Source organism: Pongo pygmaeus, chromosome 4, assembly GCF_028885625.2.
Source record: "Pongo pygmaeus isolate AG05252 chromosome 4, NHGRI_mPonPyg2-v2.0_pri, whole genome shotgun sequence".
In the NCBI taxonomy this organism is placed as follows: domain Eukaryota; kingdom Metazoa; phylum Chordata; class Mammalia; order Primates; family Hominidae; genus Pongo; species Pongo pygmaeus.
Window position 1 is genome coordinate 58,845,779 of NC_072377.2, and position 20,829 is coordinate 58,866,607.

Here is a 20,829-nt window from a genome sequence, read left to right on the forward strand (position 1 = left end):
TCGGCTCACTGCAACCTCTGCCTCCAGGTTCAAGAGATTCTCCTGCCTCAGCCTCCTGAGTAGCTGGGACTACAGGCATGCCCCACCAAGCCCAGCTAATTTTTGTATTTTTAGTAGAGATGGGGTTTTGCCATGTTGGCCAGGCTGGTCTCGAACTCCTAACCTCAGGTGATCCACCCACCTCAGCTTCCCCAAGTGCTGGGATTACAGGCGTGAGCCACTGCGCCCAGGCCGGTAGGTATAATTTATTAAATGCTGTGTTCATAATTGACTGTGGACCTTCGTTGCTACCTTAACTGTCCAGAATTGGAGAAAAACTTTTCTCCACATCTGATATTTGAGTCCTTTAATAATTGTTTTCTGCTTAGAGGGTAGTTACTTATGACATGATATAACTTACACAAGCACACATTTTAATTTAGGCATATTTTTCTGAAATAATTATTGTTTTACATAAAAATTAAAATCACCCTTTGCAATCTAACCTATCTTAAATTTTTTTACAAAAAATTTTTATTGTGATTTTTAACTTTATGGTAGGATTGTTTTACTTAACATTTTTGTCCTTTTTATTGTATTATCTTTTACATACAGCTTGATATAAATTTTTATCAGTGCATTTGTTTATAGTAAAATTTTTTTTTTTTTTTTTTTTTGAGACGGAGTCTCGCTCTGTCGCCCAGGCTGGAGTGCAGTGGCGCGATCTCAGCTCACTGCAAGCTCCGCCTCCCAGGTTCACGCCATTCTCCTGCCTCAGCCTCCGAGTGGCTGGGACTACAGGCGCCCGCTGCCACGCCCGGCTAATTTTTTGTATTTTTAGTACAGACGGGATTTCACCGTGTTAGCCAGGATGGTATCCATCTCCTGACCTTGTGATCCTCCCGCCTCGGCCTCCCAAAGTGCTGGGATTATAGGCGTGAGCCACTGCGCCCGGCCACACGTTTACAAAAGATGTTATATAAGTTTATTATTACAATTAGTTGGAGGTTAACCTAAAATTATTAAAATAAACCTATCCTTAAAGTATATTATATATGGTTTTATAAATTAAGAACTTCACTTTGGATTACAACTAATATATACTAAGATTTTCTTAAACAATTAGGACATAATCGTTTTAAGTTAAATCCCCTTTGTAGTAAAAAATTGCACAAAATGGGTACAGAATTTTAATCTACCTAATAATTTGCACTGTTTTCATCTAACAAGTCTCTTCATTTGAGAAAATATAGTGTAGCTTTTCACGGTTTTAGTTACCCACGGTCAACTGTGGTCCAAAAATATGCAGTGGAAAATTCCCAAAACAAACAATTTATGAATTTAATATTTGCTCCATTCTGAGTAGTGTGATGAAATCTCATGCCATCCAGCTCTGTCTCACCCAGGATGTGAATCATCCCTTTGTCTAGTGTATCCAGGTTGTATAGGATACCTGCCTGTGTTAGTCAGAACTTAGTAGCCATCTTGGTGATAAGATTGACCGTCTCAGTATTGCAGTGCTTGTGTTCAAGTAACCTTTATTTTACTTAATTGATCTGTTTTATTATTAGTTATTGTTAATTTCTTACTGCCTAATTTGTAAATCAAACTTTATCATAGGTGTGTATGTATTAGAAAAAACAGTGTATGTAGGGTTCAGTTCTATTAACAGTTTTAGGCATCCACTGGGCGTCTTAAAATGTATCCTACAAGGATAAGGGGGAACTACTTACTGTATTTAGAAAATGTGATGACATTTTCTGATATTTCAGATTCTCATGAGTTCTCTTATCATTACCCAATGTTTTTATTGTAATATGTGGATTTGTTTAAAAGTATTTAAAATTTTTTATTGCCATATTATTGACCTTAATGATTTCCAAAATAAAATAGATATTAAGAGGTGCTTAATTATACTTCTTTAATATAACAACCAGGACATATATTTTAACTTTGTGTAAATCATCTAAAGTTATCTCCATGTTAGTACATTTTGTGTAGGTATATTTCTGAGTGGGGCATTTACAGTGATAAAGAATTACATAATACCTTAAATTTGGGAAATAATTGACAGATATTTTAAAGTATATTCATAAAGCAGTAAAGCCTCTTGTATTTTGTTATCTTTAAATTATAATTAAGGTTTTCTATACAGCTGTGTACACATTATCAAAATTGAACTTTTAGCACAAAAAGTTCAACTGTTTCTATCAGTTATTTTTGTCAATTATTGGTTATTATGTTGCATTAAAACTATGGTAGTGAATATATTGTATTAAAAAAAAGAAAGGACCAAATGCCATATATTTGGGGTGGAAATTTGAGCCACAGTTGTATATACTTACTTTTGCAAGAGAAATCTATGTCAGATAGCCTAATAGTTTGGAAAACTCTTAAGATGCTAAAATGTCACAGCACAGTCAGGGATAGTTATGACATTCAGTAGTATACAACAATGTGTACATGAAACGTCCGTTAACGTTAAGTAATTGGAGTGAGAGTAGGAAAATGCTAATATAAAGGGGCTAGATTCTCTGCCTATTTTACGTCTAACTTAATATTTTCATTTTAACTAATTTTATTTCTCCCATTTTGTGAATGGGCTACAGGACTAAACTAATAACATTAGTCATACTAATCATTCCTATGTAAAATACTTTTGGTGTGAAATTAGAGTGAAGAAACTTTTTATTATGATTGGGATTTTTTTCTTTTCGTTTCTGATGCCATCCATTTAAGAATCAGTGTTCCAGAACAATTGGTATAGCTTTGCATGTTTCTGGCTGGTCGTGACAAATCAGCCACTGTACACTCATAGACAGCAGTACAGTACTTGTCACTGGTGGCCTTTCTGTGACAGAGAGCCTGAAGACTGACGTAAAGTGCAGCCTGTTGTGAACTGTCAAGTGAGTCTGCCAAAAACTCAGCAGACAGAACTAATTGCAGAGAAAAAGGACTTTTGTGCCCTCTTCTCTTTCTTTCCTTTCCTTTTTTTTTTTTTTAAATAAGACAGATATTGTTAAAGTAGCTTGTTTATGTAAGATTTGTCTGTCTCTCCTCTCATTGCCTGGATCCTTTTTTAACTTAAAGTCTTGCACTGCAGGTTGTTGAGGACTTCCACATGGAGATTGGCACAGGACCAGACTCAAGACACACAACTCATAACTGTTGATGAAAAATTGGTAAGGATTTTCTACTACACACTGCTATGGTTCTGCCTTCAGGGTTATTTTTGTACTATAGATACTCAGTATGGTGTTCCAAGTTTTAAGGAAAGTGATTTGAATTTGAATTTCTAGATTATACCTAAATTTTAAGAAGAAATATTTGTCATCAAAAGATAATTTATATTAAGCATTATAAACAAATACAAAACCATATGCAAATATTAATAAATTAAAATTATGAAAGGCTTTCATTTTTGTGGTGTTTATAACTAGCAGTTAGAACATTCATTACTTTTTGTAATGAATGTTTTGCTTTTTATTTTCTCAGTTACACTCCTATTTAAGTTGTGAGATACTTGCTAGTACTATCTGAAACTAAGTATATTAGGTTTTCTTGGAAGCATGCAACATTTATTATCACTATATGTAGAAATGTGTATATGCATACATACACATTTTATTTCTTCATATGTATGAGAGATTACAACAAGCAAGACTAGCAACAAATGAGTAATAATCTTTTGTGAATCAGTAACAAACAGAATTTTGGCAGCCATCACTTATAAAATTTTTTAGAGTGTGGTCTGTTACTTTACATGCAACTTGATATTTATGCTTCAATAGCATACATTTTGTAATGTTTCCAAAACTTCTGATAGAAATGAGTAATTGTATATGTGTGCTTTTCATTTTATGTCTGGTTTACCATTATCAGTGTTTCTTAACTACCCCCTTTATTATTGTACAGTATTTTATCACTCAACTTTGAGCCTGTTAAATCTAATCTAAGTAATAGGTCACACTTACATTTCTATTTGCACCATTAAAGATACAGACAAATAAATGTATAAGTAAATAGAGACAGTTTGGAAAATTCACATCTTGTGCCGACTGGTTTTATTTTAAAATTATCTCTTAGGTTTACCTACTGACGTTGTCATCATCCTGATCTAGGTTACATCATCTTTCACCTAGATTTCTACAGTAGTCTCTGACCTGATCTCCCTAGACTCTTTAATCCTAATCTGATTAATTTTCCTTAGGATGGCCAAAATCGTCTTTGAAATGCTGGTATTGTCACCCTCTTTTTGTCCTTTGGTGCTTCCCATTGCCCTTAGAGTAAACATTAAAATCCTAACATGGTCTTTGACGTCTTGCATGATTTAGCTCCTGCCTTTCTCTGTAGGTTTATCTTGTACCACTGTGTTTTACATTCTGTGGTCTAGCCACACCAAGCCTGGAACTTGCTCCTCTTTTTCCTGCTTCAAGAAATTTGGAGTTCCTGTTCACTCTACCTGGATGCATTTTAACTAACCCCGAGGTCTTCATCCGGTCACCATCTACCTATTCTTCAAATGTTACTGAAACACCACTTGCTTAGTCAAGTATAAAGGAAATGAGGGGCGGAGTGTGGTGGCTCATGCCTGTAATCCCAGCACTTTGGGAGGCTGAGGCGGGTGGATCACGAGGTCAGGAGTTCATGACCAGCCTGACCAACATGGTGATACCCTGTCTCTACTAAAAATACAAAAAATTAGCTGGGTGTGGTGGCGGGTGCCTGTAATCTCAGCTACTCAGGAGGCTGAGGCAGGAGAATCGCTTGAATCTGGGAGGCGGAGGTTGCAGTGAGCCGAGATCGCGCCATTGCACTCCAGCCTGGGCAACAAGAGTGAAACTCAGTCTCAAAAACAAAAGAAATGAGGCAGTTATGTGTGTATGAGGTGAGGATGATTTTCACATCCCGTGTGTTCATTAATGAGAGCACTATTATTTTAATTTTTCCTATGAGCATCTTTTTTAACTCTCAGGAGGTTGCCTTTTCTATAAAGTTTTCAAATTTTAGAGTTCACTAATAACTCTTCTAAGTTCTCTTCTTTCTAGTTTGAAGAATGAGTGAGTCAGCCAGTAATACATTGCCCTAAACAGAGTGCTATGAAGCATACCAGAGAGGTAGACAGACTGGATTGGTTTGGTATTTTTAATTATATGTCATAAAATCAGTTGCATACTGCTGAATTTTCTTGCCCTACATAGATTTTCCCCAGCTTTGTTATATCTTTCTTGAAGTAATAGTTGTCCCTCAGTACCTGTAAGGGGATTGGTTCTAGGACTCCCCTCAAGTACCAAAATCTGTGGATGCTTAAGACCTGTGTTAGACTGTTCTCATATTGTTATAAAGAAATACCTGAGGCCGGACGCGGTGGCTCATGCCTGTAATCCCAGCACTTTGGGAGACTGAGGCGGGCGGATCACAAGGTCAGGAGATTGAGACAATCCTGGCTAACATGGTGAAACTTCATCTCTACTAAAAATACAAAAAATTTGCTGGGCGTGGCGGCGTGTGCCTGTAGTCCCAGCTGCTGGGGAGGCTGAGGCAGGAGAATGGCGTGAACCCGGGAGGCAGAGCTTGCAGTGAGCCGAGATTGCGCCACTGCACTCTGGCCTGGGCGATAGAGTGAGACTCCGTCTCAAAAAAAAAAAAAAAAAAAAAAAAATTAGCTGGGCATGGTAGTGGGTGCCTGTAGTCCCAGCTACTCAGGAGGCTGAGGCAGGAGAATGGCGTGCACCTGGGAGGCGGAGCTTACAGTGAGCAGAGATGGTGCCACTGCACTCCAGCCTAGGCGACAGAGCGAGACTCTGTCTCAAAAAAAACAAAACAAAACAAAACAAAACCTGAGACTGGGTAATTTATAAAGAAAAGAAGTTTAATTGGCTCATGGTCCTGCAGGCTGTACAAGCATGGCACCAACATTGCTTGGCTTCTGAGGAGGCCTTAGGGGAGCTTTTACTTATGGTGGAAGGTGAAGTGGGAGCAGGCACATCACATGACAAAAGCAAGTGCAAGGGACAGGGTGGTGCCATACACTTTCTGTCGCCCAGGGTAGAGTGCAGCGGCGTGATTTCGGCTCACTGCCACCTCCGCCTCCCAGTTCAAGTGATTCTTGTGCCTCAGCCTCCCGAGTAGCTAGGATTACAGGTGCCCGCCACCATGCCCAGCTAATTTTTGTACTTTTATTAGAGACAGTTTCACCCTGTTGGCCAGGCTGAGCTCAAACTCCTGACCTCAGGTAATCCACCTGCCTTGGCCTCCCGAAGTGCTGGGATTACAGGCATGAGTCACCGTGCCCGCCACCATACACTTTTAAATAACCAGATCCCATAAGAACTGACTATCACTAAGACAGCACTAAGCTCTGCATGAGAGAGCTGCCTCCATAACCTAATCACCTCCCATCCGTCCTCACTTTCAACATTGAGGATTACATTTCAACATGAGAGTTGGGCAGGGACAAATATGCAAACTGTATCAAGTCTTATATCAAATGGCATAGTATTTGCATATAACCTATGCATATTCTCCTGTGTACTTTAAATCATGTCTAGATTACTTACAATACCTAATACAGTGTAACTGTTATACTGTACTGTTTAGAGAATAATGACAAGAAAAAAGGAGGTGTATGTGTTCAGTACAAATACAGCCATACTTTTTCTTCTTTCGAATATTTTTTACCTGCAGTTGGTTTAATCCATGATACAGAATGCACAGATATGGAGGCCTGACTGTAGATCAGGCCAGAATGTCACTATGGTTTTCCAGCTGAAATCAATTGGTTATTATCTTTGGTACATGGCAGACATTTTCTTGAAAATGAACCTGTCACTTCAAGGAAGTGTTGCCCATGATACACTTCAAGCGCAGTGATAGTTTTTCAACCCTTGCGCCCATCTCTCCTTCCCAGAACGGTCTTTAAATACTAGAAAGATGTCAAGCTCAATCACATCCATGGCAGAATTAAGTTCTATAAAAATTCTAACATTGTGTACTTTGCTCAGTACTTGGTTGATGGGATTTATCTGCCACAAATCTCAGCATCACAAAATATACCCAGGTAACAAACATGCACATGTACCTCTTGAATCTAAAATTAAAAATTGAAATTATATAAAAAAGAAGAAAAGACTGTTCTAGTGGGATTGGTAATGACACTAACGGATGTGATTTTTGATACTGTGTAATGTAATATATTAACGTTTGGAATATCCATATACCTCTGTGAACTAGTATTTTCATATGACCAGTGCATGATATATTTCATATTTTCATATGACCAGTGCATGATATAAAATCATGCATGGGTAAAAGTTTCCTTTAAAGTACAAAATAGAACAATGGATTTTAAGTAATCAAGTATGAAAATACTAAGGCTATGAAAATTTTGCTCCTTTTTCTAACTACATATCTGTATGATAATGAGTTTTCTTCATATATTGCAATAAAAACAATCCACCAAAACAGTTTGAATGCAAGAACAGATGTTAGAATTCAGATGTCCTCCATTAAGCTAGATATTAGATTTTCAAACGAGTGCCAAAATGCAAATGAGTGCCACTCTTCTCACTTTTCAGTTTTCAAAAATAGAGTTTTTTAAATTAAAATCTTTATATTATTACATAACTGGCTTATTTTAAATTAAATTTATATTTTTTTCTTCATTTTAATTTATTACGTGATAGATATTTATGGATATACAGGCATACTTGGAAGATATTGCTGGTTTGGTTCCAGACCACCACAGTTAAGCAAATACCACAATAAAGTGAGTCATGAAATTTTGTTTTGACTTCCCAGTGCATATAAAAGTTATGTTTCTACCACACTGAGGTCTGCTAAGTGTGCATTAGCATTATGTCTAAAAAATAATGTACATACCTTAATTTTAAAACACTTTATTGCTCAAAAATGCTAACGATCAGCTGAGCCTTTAGGGAATCATAATCGTTTGACTGGTGGAAGGTCTTGCCTCCATGTTGATGGCTGCTGACTCTGATCAGGGTGGTGGTTGCTGAAGGTTGGGGTGGCTGTGGTAGTTTCCTAAAATAAGACAACAGTGAACTCTGACACACTGACTGACCCTTCCTTTCATGAAAATTTCTCTGTAGCATGTGACACTGTTTGATATCATTTTACTCACAGTGGAACTTCTTTTGCAATTGGAATCAAGCCTCTTAAACCCCACTGCTGTTTTATCAACTAAGTTTATGGAATAATCTAAATCCTTTGTTGTCATTTCAACAACGTTCACAGTCTTTATCAGGAGTAGATTCTATCTCAAGAAACGACTTAGCTCATGCGTGAGAAGCAACTTCTCATTTGTTCCAGTTTAATCATGAGATTGTAGCAACTTAATCACTTCTTTAGGCTCCACCCACCACATCTGCAGTGACTTCCTCCGCTAAAGTCTTAGACCCTTCAAAGTCATTCATGAGGGTTGGATTCAACTTCTTTCTTTTTTGTTTTTGTTTTCCCATATTGAATCAATATTTATTTCAGGACATGCCATGTCAAAATAAAACAAAGATTCAACTCTTGCCTTTAACAATTGTATTGTATTATAAAAGCACTTTACAACTCCATCCCATGTTTAAGTATAAGTTACTGGCATATGGGCTAATGATTATCTATAAGCATTTCTCTATTCAGATCCATAATCCAGGTGCTCTCTGAATATTACAAGGTGACAATAAGTGGGAAGTGGAGGAGGAAGAGGAAAGAGAGGGGACTAAGGTTCTCCCAGTTTAAGGTTTTGGACTCAGTTTCTTTCAAACGTGTGCTAATGTTGCTATTTTCATCTCCTATGAGTCACAAATGTTCTTAGTGGCATCTTGAATGGGGACTCCTTTACTTTGTTCAGATCCATCAGAGGAATCACTCTCTATGGCAGCTATAGCCTTATGGAATGTGTTTCCTAAATAATAAGACTCAAAAGTCAAAATTACTCCTTGGTCCACGGGCTGCAGAATGGATGTTGTGTTAGCAGGCATGAAAATGACACCCTTGTACATCTCCATCTGGGGTGACCAGGTGCATGGTCAGTGAGCAGTAATATTTTGAAAATAATCTTTTTTTCTGAGCAGTAGATATCGACACTGGGGCATAAAATATTTAGTAAACCATGCTGTAAACAGCTGTGTTGCCATCCAGGCTTTGTTATTCATTTATAGAGCAGAGGCAGAAGAGATTTAGCTTAATTCTTAAGGGCTCTAGGGTTTTCAGAATGGTCAGTGAGCACCGGAATTGCATTAGCCTCTAAGAGTCAGCCTGTCCTTTGAAGCTTTGAAGCCAGGCATTGACTTCTCTCTACCTATGAAAGTCCTAGCTGGCATCTTCTTCTGATACAAGGCTGTACATTGAAAATCTATTGTTTAGTATAGCCACCTTTATCAGTTATCTTATTTAGATCTTCTGGATCACTTGCTGTGGCTTCTCTGTCAGCACTTGCTCCTTCACCTTGCACTTTTATATTATATAGATGCCTTCCTTCCTTAAACCTCATGAGCCAACCTCTGCTTTCCTTCCCTCTCAGTCTTCATAGAATTGAAGAGACTTAGGGCCTTGCTCTAGATTAGACTTTGAATTAAGGGAATGTTGTAGCTGGTTTGATCTTCTATCCACTGAAACTTTCTCCATTTAGCAATAAGGCTGTCTGTTTAGCCTTCTTATCATTCATGTGTTCACTGGAATAGCATTTTTAATTTTCCTCAATAACTTTTCCTTTGCATTCACAACTTGGCTGTTTGGTGCAAGAGGCCTGGCTTTTGGTCTGTTTAGGTTTTTGACATGCCTTCTTCACCTAGCTTAATCATTTCTAAATTTTTACTTAAAGTGAGAGACATGAGACTCTTCCTTTCACTTGAACTCTTATTGTTGGGTTATTAACTGGCCTAATTTCAATATTGTTGTCTCAGTGAATAGAGAGGCCCAAGGAAAGGGTGAGGTACGAGGAAATGGTTTGTCAGTGGAGGACACACACAACCTTTATTAATTTAGTTTGCTATCTAATATGGATGCAGTTTGTGGCACCCCAAAACAATTACAATAGTAATATCAAAGATCACTGATCACAGAGCACCGTAACACATATAATGCAAAAGTTTGAAATATTGGGAGAATTGTCAGAAAGTGACAAAGACTTGAAATGAGCATATACTAGTAGACTTCTCAACAGAGGGTTGCCAGAATCCTTAAATTTGGAAAAAAAAAAAAAAAACACACAAAAAAAACGAAGCACCCTTAATCTGTGAAGCACAATAAAGCAAAGTTCATAAAATGAGGTATGCCTGTATCTTTTATAAACAAAACCTTGGAGTCCCAGTAGTTTTTAACAGTATAAAGGAATCTCAACATCAAAAAGCTTGCGAATCATTCTCTTAAGTCTTCCCTTTTCTGGGTTAAACATCGCCAGGGCTTTGATTTATTTCATATGAGTTCCAGTTAATTAATCATCTTGATTGCCATCCAGTTTGAATCTCTTTTAAAATGCTTTTGCCAGAATTTTTCATACTACAGATGTGGTGCAGGTTGTGGTGGGGATTATTGCCTTTATTCCTTTTAATCATAGCAGTTCCAGTAAGGCAACTTTAAATTTAGGTTGTCATACTTCTTATGTGGATTTCATGGAGAGCTAAAACCTCAGATTGTTTCTTTTGTGTGCTGTTATCAAGTCGTGTTTCTTTTCATCCATCTTTAGTATATGATCATTATTTTTAACATATTCACAGAGTCACTCATAGGACATCTTACCCAGTAAAGCTTATTTTATTTTTTTACTGTTAGACATTTTAGAATTTTCTATACAGTATATAATAAGTTACAAGAATTTTCATAGTACCTTGTGGATGTCAGTGCTAATATAAGTACAAAGAAAAACTTGTGTTTTTTTTTTTTTCTGGGCATCAATTACATAACAACATGTATCCTATTTTTTTTTAGGCATAAAATGTAGAAAGGAAAAGTCTGCTTAGCATTTTCTAGTGCAAGAATCTATTCTTTCATTTTGGAACTATATACAATGTTAACATTGTTGAGTACAAATCTTCAGATAATAAAATTGTGGCAAATCCTGGATTATTGTTAATAAAGAATATGGTATCAGAGTACATTCTATGTTTCTAGTCAGTCAATTTTAGTTTGTTGTGTATAAACTGCTAACTAATCTTTTTACCCTTGAAACTAACAAGAATGTAAATATCAAAAGAGTAGATGACAGCATCTGAAAATAATCCTGTAAGCTTATGTTTAGAAGCACAATGCTTAAAAAAAAACTTTTTGTGGACTGTACCATTATTTCCTAATATATGATACTTCCTACAGATACTAAGGAGATCTTATAAATGGTTGTTTGCTTGGCTGTTGGTTTTTGTTGCAGGAGGAGCTGTGCCATGAGGTTAGGTGAAGAATGTCTTTGCCTTTGTGCTTTATTATGAGGGTAACTTTTTTTTTTCTTTATGCCTCCCTCTACCTCAGTCTCGTTTCAGGACATTTGATGAATACCCAAGTCCAATGAACATGTTGTCTTTTTTATATTCACTTCAGCTATACAAAAGAGAGAAGTTAAATTTGCAATGCTCTTTAAAGATTTTGAGTAGGTACTCCCCTAAAAAACAACCAAAATATAAATTAGTCCTACATAGGTGTACCTTCAGTTTGCTTTCTAATCATTTTTTTAGCCCATTTTTTACACACTGATTCCTATAACTATTTAGTACAGTTAAAATATTACTAAGAAAATAGAAAAATACCCTCAGAAAATATAATAGTTTCAATTTATTAGTAAAAAATGACACAAAATAAGCTTTAATAGTTTAGACATTAAATATATTGTTTTTATATAAATTATGTTGGCTGATATCTTTCCTTCATTCTTTATTTATTCAATAAATACTTACATATGCCGGGCACTATGCTTCAGTGTCGTATTGACACTTTACATTGTTTTCATTTGTATGCTAAGTTATTTTGTTTAAAAACTATTAAGCACCACCTGTTTTAACTTTTACAGAGGTAGTATAGTTAGTTAGATATGCATCCTCAATTTAAATGTATGTGAAAAAGGAAACTTTTTTATTTAGCAATCTGTAAAACTTAAATCTTTTGGGAGTGTGTGGAGTGAGGAAGGGCATCTATTATTTCAAAACTTTTTTGAGAAATTATAGCACAATGCTATTAATGTAAAATCCTAATAGTTTCGACATTTTTAGCACTCTAATAATATCTTTATTTAAAAATCAGGTGTGCATGTAAAACAAATGTTGTCAGTATTCTGAATGTTGCCAATTGGTTGTATTTTGCTACTTGAAAATTTCTTCCAAATAGCAATTAAACAGCACGTAAGCTTTGGTACTTGCTGAGGCTTGCAATAAATAAATCGCTGTTTGATTAATTAGCACACGGTACTGGTAGCATGCTCAGCCGATGAGGTTTTAATATTGCTGTTTTAGAATGTCTGTAAGCAGCAGCAAGTTATTTAATACAATTTTTTTGTCAATTTGTAATTGTTAAAAAAATTTTATTATTTGAACTTATTCTAAGAAGTTTGTAAAATTGAATGGTTTTTGCAAGTCTTCGAAAATAAAACAACTATGTTTGCTGTACAAGTATTTGTTGTTTTCTGTTGTTTTTTCTTCTTGACTTACTAAAAGTTTATAGATGAAAACTTATATAAGTCTGCAAACTTGAATTAAAAATTGATCATTAAGAGGTGACCTACACAAAAAGATAACCTTAAGTTAAAGGCTTACTTTTGCTTTGACTGTTTACTTTTTTTTTCCCCCTCTAAGGGTCAGTTTTCTTTTGGTAAGATTACTTTCTTTTGGTGTATGGCAGTGCTATCTCTGCTAGATTATTGGAAGGAGTAGTGTCTGCGATTGGGGTTATACAGCTTTCTAGCATCTCAAGTGTCTGTTTTGTCTGGACTTTACTCACGCAGCATTCTTGTGCAAAAATTTCAAGGCTTTAGTCTGGAGCACTGGGTCAAAGGATATGTCTCTTTGAAGGGTAGACAGGAGTTTTTTATGTTTTATTCACTAAGTAGTATTTCATTTTACATCAAAGAATAGCAGCCTTTGAGAACCTACCATGGTGGCAGTTTAGCGTGTGGGGTTTTTTTCTTTAAGACTTTCACTAAATATGTATAATGTTTCTTCAAGTGTTTCATCCTACAAAATGCTTATTTTTATTCTTAGATGAAACTTCTAATAAAAAAAGAGAAGAATCATGACTAAATATAAATGTTTATTGCAATAAATTTTGTTTTAAAAGCAACTATAGTTTTTTGTTTTTTTTTTACAATGTATTTCCCTGTGTCAGTTTTTACACTACCCACAAGCTATTGAAAAAAAAAAAAAAAAAGGATGAATAGCCTTTAAGATTGCAGCAATACTGTTGCTTAAAATTCTAAGGAAGAAGTAATGACTAGTGATTTTGGAAGTGTAGATTTCATAGTGAAATGGTCATTCCTTAATTGTTCCTTTTTTAGTACTGTCATGTGTGTGTGTAGGAGAGATTGATTTTGAAAAATACCAGACTCAAGTAATGAAAAATGTTAAGACTTCTTGAAGCTAGAAGGAAAGCTCTTCTTTTTGTACTTTTTGTGTAAGTTAATCAGTAAATAATCATATAAAAAGTGATTGCTTTACATATTTGGAAGATTATTACATTGTATTTCATATTTTTATCTCATGACGTATCTATAAACATGAACTAATATTAAAAGTTTTTTATGTTTATAAATAAAACATGCTCTTAAATAGTTGAAAGTTTATCAAAATAGTTAATCGTTTAAAATGAATTTTTTCTACTGTCCTTGATATAGTTTTAAAACCTGTTATATTTAACTATGATGATCATTAAAACAAGTCAGTTATTTTCAAATGTAATTATTTCTAAATTCTTTAGATAAATAAAATTCTGCAGAACTTCATTGTTTAAAATATATGCTTATTGAAATGTTATTTTTATGTAGTATCAAGCTATATAAAACTTAGATTTACTAAATATCACAAAGAAAATGAATGTTAAGTATTACAGTTTTTATATACAGACAGGAACCATTAAAACTTAAATAGAGAATGATCGTTCTATATTTAAATTGTTTAAGGAACAAAAGATCTTTTCCCTACAGTATTCAGCCATCTCTATTATCTGTGATTCTTCAGCAATTAAAGCAGATTTATTTTCCTCTTTGTTCCTACTTGGAATACTTGAACAATACTGGAAAATTGAACTGACTGAAATGTTTTATCTTTCAAAAGGTTTAAAGTTCTATGTACCAATTAGCAAAATACAGTAAAGGTTTAAACTGTTAATAGCCACAACATCTTTAATGCATAGACCTGTAGTATGTTAGTGCTGTATAACAGTTCTCCATTGTATGTCTCTTTTAAGGAGAGTAACTGTGTCAGTTCTTTTCTTGCTTTACTACCTGCTGTGTATGGAAATTGTGTATAGTACTTGACACTTGCTTTCAAGAATTTAAAATTCTTGCATGTTATTATGTAGGAAACTTTGGCTCTCAAGAAAATAGAATTGATAATATTTCATTTGTTTGGATTTTAAGTTTAGGTTTTTTGTCATATTCTAGAGAGTACTCATTTATATCTGAAAATACATTATTAGTCTATTACTCATTAATGAATTTGAAGTACATAAACTGTATATTATGTTCTTGAAAATTGCTTATCTAATTTTTTTCATTTAACTGAATATAGTAAGAAACTATCAAATTTATGGTAGTGTATGCAGATAGATACCTGATGCTTTATTTTCACTGTATTTGAATTTGATTTTGGGTTTTTATTTTGTTTTGTTTTGGTCTTTTTGGTAGTAAATAGTACTTTGTTTTTAAAGTTATAGCTCTTGAATTAGCCAGCTTGCCAGATAAGTTTATAACTCAAGAATTAATCCAAATACTTAAACTTATTAAAGCCTTATATCTACCATTTTGTAGTAAGTTCTCAATGAAGGTAGGGTGAGAGGAGGTAAAGAAATAGAAGTAGCATCTTTTGGTGACAATTGTATTTTCTTTTTATATCATGTATCTCAGAATAGAATTAGAGCAAAAGAAAGGAGAATGTAGACTTTAAAATTTGAGACTAGCAAACTTTGATTCTATTTCTGTGTTCAGGTTTTCTAATTTTATATGACCTAGTGTCTGCTTCTATTCTACTCTTCAAAATACCACCTGCAAGCATGTGAGATACTCACGTTTTACAAGATGGGGAAGTTTGAAAAATAGGGCAGTGATATGGAAGCTTTACTGTATGCAGTATACTATGTCTCCACAAAACTGCTTCTTTATAAGGCATACTTTTCTAGAAATGTGTGAATAGGCTTTTGTTTCAGTTGCTGTTTCATGTTTAATACTTTACTTCTAAAGGCTTTCAGCATGTTGCACGTTAGTTGATGAGGGTTTTTAAAATGTTAATGCTTCCAATAAAATAGACATGAAAAATAAACTTGGCTTTCTCTAAACAACATATAGGATACAGAAATATACCAAAATGTTGGGCAGAGAATGCTAACTTAAAGAACTGAGGATCTGATTAGTGTATTGATGTACATCTATTCCAGTGACTACAGAGTATATATTGTGTAAATTAAGATGTATCCATTAAAGATAATTTTTAAACCTAATTGAGTAGTTTAAGATTTGACATCCAAAGAATTAAAACAAGATTTCTGATTTAGTATGCATTATAATATCTTAAACATTCAAATATGGCTGCTATAGCCTGTGCCTAAGTTGTTCTGAGATTAAAAGTCCTCTAGGTCTAGTAGTTTTCATCTAAGACAATCTGTAGTTGTGAAGATCATTCAAGAGATTTTTTACTTGTCTCTTATTTATAATGTAAAATATTATTATCCTTTCCTTCATTCATTCATTTTTTTTTTTAGCATATTTTAGGCCCTGGGGATGTAGCTATGAACAAAGCACAACAACCGTGTCCTTAGAGCTTATATTCTCATGCTTAAGCATATACCAGCTTTATTCATAAATAATTACGGTATTTTTCATAGATTATGAATATTATGGAAAAAATAAAGCTAGGTGATGAGACAGAGAATAGCTGGGGTTTGGGTGAAATAGGGGTCATTTAAGTAGGGCAGTCAGCAAAACCCACTTTGAGATGGTGTGCTATGTGAATTAAGATCTGAATTGATGAGAAAGAAGCAGCTATGTGAGTATCTAAGGTAAGAGCATTTTGAGTAAAGGGAAAAGCTAATGACCAAAAGTGTAGCTGGTAGTAGTCAAATAACAGACGGAAAGATATGACGTAATAAGAAAGGAGGAGAATGATATAAAATGAGATCAGAGGTGTGGGCAGGAGCTGGATCAGGTAAGAAGGCTCTTTAGGCCCATAGTAAGAAATCTGAATATTATTTGAATTATAATGAGAAGGCTTTATATAATTCTAAGTAGAAAAGTGGTTTGATCCGATTTACTTGTAAAAGCTAGAAAATTACTAATCTATTATGGTTAAGGGCAACTTTAAAGAAGCTCAAAGGAAATGGTTAGTTTGCTGCCATTTTAATATGAAGGAACCTAATTTTTGTCTTTGCATAGGTTTTATATACGATATAACAATTTGGTGATTTTTTTTCTATTAAAGAATCTTCTGAATTTGAAATTGCTTTTTGAGAAAGACAATACTGGGACCAGGAATAATAAACTCATCTCTCTAATTCTCCATAGCCCTTCTTTCTCTGCCCTGCCCCTTTCTCCACCAAGGGAAAAAATGTTAAAGGTTTGTCATAGTGGTAAAGGAAAATAAGAATAAATTGGCTGAGGTGCTGTCCACCAGTTTAGTGCTGATAGCTTCAAATATATTTGAGTTCTGCACCTTGCTTTTGCCAGTGGCATGGGTTGATGGTGATAGTTGTCTGTCTTCATCTTAACTTTGACTCCACTTCCTCTTGTTCTGCCTCTCCTTTCCCCCCTCTTTCTCTCTGCTTCTTGAAATCTCTCTTCGCAGTTTGTATGGCTTTTCCCCTCTGTCTTTTGACACTCTCTCTGTCTATGTAGCTGTAGGTCATCTCTCTCTCCCTTTCTGGCTACGTGTGTTTTCCTGATACCACCTTATTCCCTTCCACTTTTTTCATTTTTCCTGCCTTCCCTTCTGTCTCTCTCTAGTTTTGGCTTTCTGTGTCATTCTTTGGCCGTCAGTTTTTCCCCCACTCCCCTGTCTCTTCTACTGCCCATTTTCTTCTTCCTTCCATTCTTTTTATTCCATACTTCTGTTCCTTTCATCTTTTTTCTTCTTTCTCTCACTTTCCCAAAATGACTAAGGAGCAACATCAAAACTAGTGGGAGAGACAAAAGGTGCCCCACCCTCTAACCACTTTTTGAAAAATTGTCATATTTCCTCTTTTGTAAATATATAGGACTTTTGGAGACATTTAATAACTGAAAAAGAAATGGTTTATACATTATTACATTGTTTGAAATGTTCACTCTAGTGAGATACATGGAATAATGGCAAGATCATGGACTAATTATAAATACGGCCTTAGATCTTTAGTCATCTCTTCTTTTAGCTGTATAACCTGAAGCAAGTTATTTAACCTCTGTGAGTGTCCTCATCTTATAAAATGAATATACCTTTTTATGATTGTTTTGAAAGTTAATTGAGAATACCAACACTAAACAAGAGAGCCTGGGTGCAGTGGCTCACAACTGTAACCCCAGCACTTTAGGAGGCCTAGGTGCGAGGATCACTTGAGCCTAGGAGTTTGAGACCAGCCTAGGCAAATGGGGAAACCTCATCTCTACCAAAAAAAAAATTAGCCGAGGGTAGTGGCGCGTGCCTGTGGTCCTAGCTACCTGGGAGACTGAGGCAGGAGCTGAGCTATTAATACTCAGGAGATTGAGGTTGCAGTGAGGCGTGATCATGCCACTGCACTCTAGCCTGGGTGACGGAGTGAGACCCTGTCTCCGAAATAAATAAATAAATAAATACATATTATGTTCATTATTCACTAAAAAGTGTTTTTCTTCCTTTTTTTGCTACTTGGAGTTGTTAGCCTGGAGAGAGAAGCAAACTGGAATTATAATTATTATTCTTAATCAGTTTTGAATTATTATGGAGCCCATTCTTGTGAATCAAATCTGCAGTGCAGGTACTGAGTTCTAGGGCACCTTGGAGCACAATATTGGCTTCACAGTGGTCCTGTGTTAGTCATGTGTGTATACGTATGTACATGTATAGTTGGTAATGATTTTTGTCATGTAACTTGCCTTTTCTAACAGCCTGTGGCACTAATATCATCTATTATATTATCTCTCAATATACAGTTTCTGACAATCAACTATGTAATTCTTTAATTGGTAGATAGGTTTATTGCTATATAATTATCCTTCCAGTGAGAAATTTTTTTATTCATTTATAATTTCTTTTTAATGGTGGAAATTTGAAACTGTATTACTTCAAGGAAGTTTCCAAAGTACTTATTCCTATTATTATTTTTGGTCATTAAACCCTGTGTAATTAAAAAATTACTAGTTTTAGACTGGGCACAGTGGCTCACACCTGTAATCCTAGCACTTTGGGAGGCTGAGGTGGGTGGATTGCCTGAGCTCAGGAGTTCAAGACCAGCCTGGGCAACATGGTGAAACCCCATCTCTACTAAAATACAAAAAATTAGCTGGTCGTGGGGTCGCGCATTTGTAGTCACAGCTACTCAGGCGGCTGAGACACGAAAATTGCTTGAACCCGGGAGGCAGAGGTTGCAGTGAGCTAAGATCGCACCACTGTACTCCCGCTTGGGCAACCGAGTGAGACTGTCTCCAAAATAATAATAATAATTACTGGTTTTAATAGTAAGGCATAGACATATCAAAAATCACATTAGAGGCTGGGCACGGTGGCTCACACCTGTAATCCCAGCACTTTGGGAGGCCGAGGCAGGTGGATCAGGAGTTCAAGACCAGCTTGGCCAACATAGTGAAACCCCTTTTCTACTAAAAATTAAAAAAAAAAAAATTAGCCAGGCGTGGTGGCGGGTGCCTGTAGTCCCAGCTACTTGGGAGGCTGAGGCAGAATCGCTTGAACCCAGGAGGCGGAGGTTGCAGTGAGCCAAGATCGCGACACTGCACTCCAGCCTGGGTGACACAGCGAGACTCTGTCTCAAAAAACAAACAAAAAAACCACATTATACATCATAAATATATCAAATTTTACTACCAATAAAAAAGATACATATTTTTTAAAAACATAGTAATATGTACATGTTGTGGAAACATTAATTTGGAAATGAAGAAAATTAAAATCAACTTAATCTCAGTCTCGGTGAATTTACTTCTTTTTTATATGAATATTTAAACACACTAATATCTAATGTGTTTATATGTAAGACAAATTGTTTTACAGTTTTTTTATCGTGTTTTTTCACTTTATTATAATGTGACTATATTTCTTTAAAATTATCCAAAAGCATAATTATAAATGAATGTATAATCTCTCATTGTATGGCTGTACCATAATACCTCAGCCATCATGCAGTTTTTGAACTGCAGATTGTTTACAATTTTTTGCAACTATACGCAATGCTAGAATGAACATCTTTATACCTAAGTCTAATCTTTGATGACATCTTTATTTTAGGATCAATTCTTTGAAGTGGGATTACTAAATTGAAGGGTTTAGTATCAACATTTTAGGCCAGGTGCAGTGTCAAGGTGGGAGGATTGCCTGAGCCCAGGAGTTCAAGACCAGCCTGGGCAACATAGCAGGACCCCATCTCAAAAAATGTAAAAAAAAAAAAAGGTATCAACATTTTAAATATTTTTTGATACCTAGAGATAATTGATACAGAATACTTTTAGAGAAGATTTTACCAATGTAACTTTAGAGATATGGCTTTATTTTTAATATACATGGCCTAGTTCTGTGGATACTTTTCAGACTCTGAAACGGGGCGTGTAGCAAATTCTACCTAATAGATAAATACCATATATCTAAGAATTAGAGTATATTAAAAATACTTAATACATTAATTATGCAACATTGATTTAGAAGTACTTCAAGGCTTAGTACATCCTAAGGATCAACTTATAAATTTATGTATAATTGTACTATAAATTGGTGGATATTGCTGGTTGATGAGATTTCTGTCACAAATCTCTGTATACTAGGCCAATGCACAGCAGTTAGTGCTACATAAGCGTTAACTATTGCTGCTGCTACTACATTAGTACCACTGTTACTATTACTATTATTTTATAATGCATTATAACAGAGTTTGTGGCATAAATAATGTATCTGAGGAAGTTATGAAACTTTCTCCCTATTCTTACATTCAGTCTATGTTTTTGTTTTGTTATAAAGCCTTTCCAGAACAATGCAAGGTAAACATCATCCTCTGAAATATCTACAGTACTTATCTTCATCATTTATTTGGCGAACTACATTATTACTGATTTCAAATTTAATTCTGTAGTCAGCAACATACTGTATGATTTCAATTTTCAGATTTCTTGAGACTTTTTTATCACCTAGTATATGGTCTGTCTTGATTAATGTTTCATGTACATTTTGAAAGAATATGCATTCTCCAGTTTTTGGGTTGGGTGCTCTAAAAATTTCAATTAAGTTTTAAGTTGACTAATAGTGTTAGTCACATTTTGTATATCTTTACCCATATTTTTGTCAACATTTTCTGTTAGTTCTTGAGAGAGAAGAGTTAACGTCTCAAACTATAATTGGTATCTTTCCTGTGTGTGTTGGATCACATTTTTGCTTCACTTATTTTGAAACTACTGTTGGTTGGTTCATTAACATTGAAAATTGTTGTGTGTTCTTGATAAGTTGTTGCTTTATCCTTATGTGATGTCCCTCTATCCTG

At 35.1% G+C, this 20,829-nt stretch overlaps 1 protein-coding gene across 4 annotated transcripts in view; it reads left to right on the top strand.

Annotated features, from left to right (window-relative positions):
- Nucleotides 1-20,829, top strand: part of NDUFS4 (NADH:ubiquinone oxidoreductase subunit S4) — a 122,196-nt gene that overhangs the window by 40,878 nt on the left and 60,489 nt on the right. For all 4 annotated transcript variants that reach the window (XM_054489648.2, XM_054489649.2, XM_054489652.2 and 1 more), the window contains exon 2: nt 3,083-3,161. In XM_054489648.2, coding sequence (XP_054345623.1) covers nt 3,083-3,161 — 79 coding nt within the window. The remainder of the gene's footprint in view (nt 1-3,082; nt 3,162-20,829) is intronic.